At 69.1% G+C, this 3,442-nt stretch overlaps 2 protein-coding genes across 2 annotated transcripts in view; both read right to left on the bottom strand.

The window, feature by feature from the left end:
* Positions 1-2,720, bottom strand: part of PLP2 (proteolipid protein 2) — a 4,199-nt gene extending 1,479 nt beyond the window's left edge. The window contains exons 1-2 of the mRNA XM_039723811.1: positions 2,627-2,720; positions 47-199 (exon numbers count right to left, since the gene is read on the bottom strand). Coding sequence (XP_039579745.1) covers positions 47-199; positions 2,627-2,713 — 240 coding nt within the window. The 5' untranslated portion in view covers positions 2,714-2,720. The remainder of the gene's footprint in view (positions 1-46; positions 200-2,626) is intronic.
* The window catches only part of MAGIX (MAGI family member, X-linked), a gene marked incomplete at both ends in the record, with an annotated part of 3,399 nt that continues 2,671 nt past the window's right edge, over positions 2,715-3,442 (bottom strand). Inside the window, one exon of the mRNA XM_039723810.1 lies at positions 2,715-3,221. Within this exon, the coding sequence (XP_039579744.1) occupies positions 2,715-3,221 (507 nt within the window). The remainder of the gene's footprint in view (positions 3,222-3,442) is intronic.

Below are 3,442 nucleotides of genomic sequence, written 5' to 3'. Positions count from 1 at the left end.
AACCCCCTGTAACCCCCCACCCCAGCCCCGGAGCCCCCGCGCTCACGCTCCAGCCCCAGTGCAGCAGCTGCATGCGCTGCGGCAGGCGGCAGCTCCAGGCCAGCAGCACCAGCGCAGCGAACACCAGCTCCACCGCTGCCAGCCCCAGGTAGCCCGAGCGCGACGCCCCGAAGCACACCAGGGTCAGCAGGCACAGCACCTGCGGGACAGGGACCTGTGGGGTCCGGACGGGATGTGCCACGGCTCCTCTGAGACCCCGTAGAGACCCCCTGAGTGTACCCTGTTATAGACACGGCCCTTATGGGGTGTGTGCTGTGTGCCCTATAGGCGTGTGTGTGACCAGACTCCCTGTGAACCCCCCCATAGACCCCTCCCGAAGCACACCAGGGTCAGCAGGCACAGCACCTGCGGGACAGGGACCTGTGGGGTCCGGACGGGATGTGCCCACGGCTCCTCTGAGACCCCACAGAGACCCCCTGATGTGGGGTCAGCAGGCACAGCACCTGCGGGACAGGGACCTGTGGGGTCCGGACGGGATGTGCCACGGCTCCTCTGAGACCCCGTAGAGACCCCCTGAGTGTACCCCGTTATAGACACGGCCCTTATGGGGTGTGTGCTGTGTGCCCCATAGGCCCTGTGTGCTCTGGGCTCCCTCTGAGCCCCCACAGAGACCCCCTGAGTGTACCCTGTTATAGACACGGCCCTTATGGGGTGTGTGCTGTGTGCCCCATAGGCCCTGTGTGCTCTGAGCCCCCCCATAGACCCCCTGATGTGTACCCCGTTATAGACACGGCCCTTATGGGATGTGTGCTGTGTGTCCCATAGGCGTGTGTGTGACCCAGGCTCCCTGTGAACCCCCCTATAGACCCCCTGACGTAGACCCCATTATACACACAGCCCTTATGGGGTGTGTGCTGTGTGCCCCATAGGCCCTGTGTGCTCTGGGCTCCCTCTGAGCCCCCCCATAGACCCCCTGAGTGTACCCCGTTATAGACACGGCCCTTATGGGGTGTGTGCTGTGTGCCCCATAGGCCCTGTGCGCTCCACCCAGGCTCCCTGTGAGTCCCCCCCAGAGACCCCCTGCCCTGACCCCATTACACAACCCCAGCCCTTATGGGATGTGTGCCCCATAGTCCCTGTGTGTGTGTGAGCCAGGCTCCCTGAAGGGACATGAAGGCACAGCAGGGACGCTCCGGCGCTCAGAGTCCCCCATAGCGCTGCGTGCCAGCCCCGCGTGTGGCTGCCAGGAACGCCTCGGGGGGCCCCTATAGGGTCCTGAGCTCGTCCTGTAGGGCCCTGCAGCCGCTGGGCTGTCACCGAGAGACTCTCAGAGCACCTCTGGTACCCCTGGGGGTCACCTGTAGATGTCCTTAGGGCCACCAACAGGCCACTGTGGGGTCGCCTATAGATCCCCCATAACGCCCCCATTAAGCCACTGTGGGGTCACCTACAGATGTCCAGTAGGGCCACCAACAGGCTGTTGTGGGGTCACCTATAGGCCCCCCCATGGGCCGCTGTGGGGTCACCTATAGACACCCCCCATTAAGCCACTGTGGGGTCACCTACAGATGTCCAGTAGGGCCACCAACAGGCTGTTGTGGGGTCACCTATAGGCCCCCCCATGGGCCGCTGTGGGGTCACCTATAGGCCCCCCCATTAAGCCACTGTGGGGTCACCCATAGGACCCCCCACGGGCCGCTGTGGGGTCACCCATAGGACCCCCCCCATAGCGGCCCCTGTGGCCACGCCCATGTCCCCGCGGGCCCCTGGCCCCGCCCCCGCGTGGGCGGCGGGACAAGGGCGCCGCTGTGGGAGCGCCGGGGCGGGGCCGTCTCCCGGCAACGGTCGCCATGGCAGCGGCACAACAGCCCCCACCCACCCACCTTCAAGGGGCGATGGCGGGGTGGGCCCGCGCGGGGGCTCTTAAAGGGGCAGGGGTCGCCGTGCCCCGGGCGCCGTGCCGCAATACCGGCCCGGCTGGCGCAACCCCGGCTGGCACGGCGGGCCGGCCCCGCCCGAGCGCCGCTGCTGCACATCCGGCACCGGCCCCGCCCTGCTCACCTTCCCCGCCCGCCCCCCCGCTCCCAGGGCGTTGTCCCTCCACGCGCCCGAACGGCACCGGGAGGCGCGGGGGCACTGCGGGCAGGCCACCCCCGACACCCGGCACGTGTCGGCCCAGCGGCAGCCGGGCATCCCCGGAATGGGGGACCGGGTGTGCCGCTGCCCCGGAATGGGGACCCCGGTGTGCCGCTGTCCCGGAATGGGGACCGGGTGTGCGGTACCCCCGATCCTTCCAAAGCGGGGACCCGGCGCAACCGCCATCCCGGCGTGCCGGGGTGCCCCCAGCCCCCCAAACGGGGACCCGCGTGCCGGGGTGCCCCCAGCCCCCCAAACGGGGATCCCAGACATCCTGCCCCGCCCTAACCGGCACTCACGGATCCCGCCTCCCCGAATGAGCGCCCACCGTGTCCCCCCTCCCCAGAGGACCCGGCCCCGAGTCACCCTGCCCCCTCCAGCAGGCACCGGGCATCGCGCTGCCCCGAGCCGGCCCCAGAGTGTCCCGGTGTGCCCCCCGGTGCCCGCTCCGCCGGGTGCGGTGCCCCCCGCGGTGCCCCCCGCGTCTCACGATCTCGCCGATGAGCACGAGCCCCTTGTGGGTGCGGCTGAAGGCGCGGCAGGTGGCGGGGCAGCTCTGGGCCCCGCTGGACTCCATGGCGGCTGGGCTGTACCACTCTGCCGGTGGGGGGGGCACTGGGGTGTCTTGCTGAGTTTGGGGGAGCTGTGGGCTGCACCACTGCGCTGGCAGGGGGGTGATTTGTCCAGCTGTGTTTTGGGGGGCTGTACCACCCGATCTGGGGGGGACTGGGGTACACCGGTGTGTTTTGGGGGGCTGTGGGCTCTACCACCCGATCTGGGGGGGATTGGGGTTCACTGGTGTGTTTTGGGGTGTCCCTGGGCTGTACCACTGCGCTGGCAGGGGGGTGTTTTGTCCAGCTGCGTTTTGGGGGGCGGTCCCTGGACGTCCCAGTGCCTCGGGGGTCTCTGGGGTGTCCCTTCGGGCCGTTCCCACCCTGCCCCGGGGTCCCGGGGGGGGTCTCACCGTGGGGGCGGCGCAGCAGCAGGCGCAGGCGGCTGCCCCCCCCCCGGATCCGGGCCAGCGCCTGCGCGGGGCTCATGCCGGCCGTGGGGGCCCCGTTGATGGCCAGGAGCTCGTCACTGACCTGCCCCGGGACCCCAGAGTTACAGACCCCCCCCGGGGGACCCCGAAAGTGACACAACCCCCCGGACCCCAAAAATTACAGACCCCCCCGGGGACCCCCAAAAGTTACAGACCGCCCCCAGGACCCCCAAAAGTTACAGACCCCCCGGGACCCCAAAAATTACAGACTGCCCCGGGGACCCCAAAAGTTACAGACCCCCCCAGGACCCCCAAAAGTTACAG

This window comes from Passer montanus, unplaced genomic scaffold (assembly GCF_014805655.1).
Source record: "Passer montanus isolate IOZ18808 unplaced genomic scaffold, ASM1480565v1 scaffold503, whole genome shotgun sequence".
NCBI lineage: Eukaryota > Metazoa > Chordata > Aves > Passeriformes > Passeridae > Passer > Passer montanus.
Note: the sequence above shows the minus strand (reverse complement) of the source record. Positions and strands in the feature narration are given on the sequence as shown.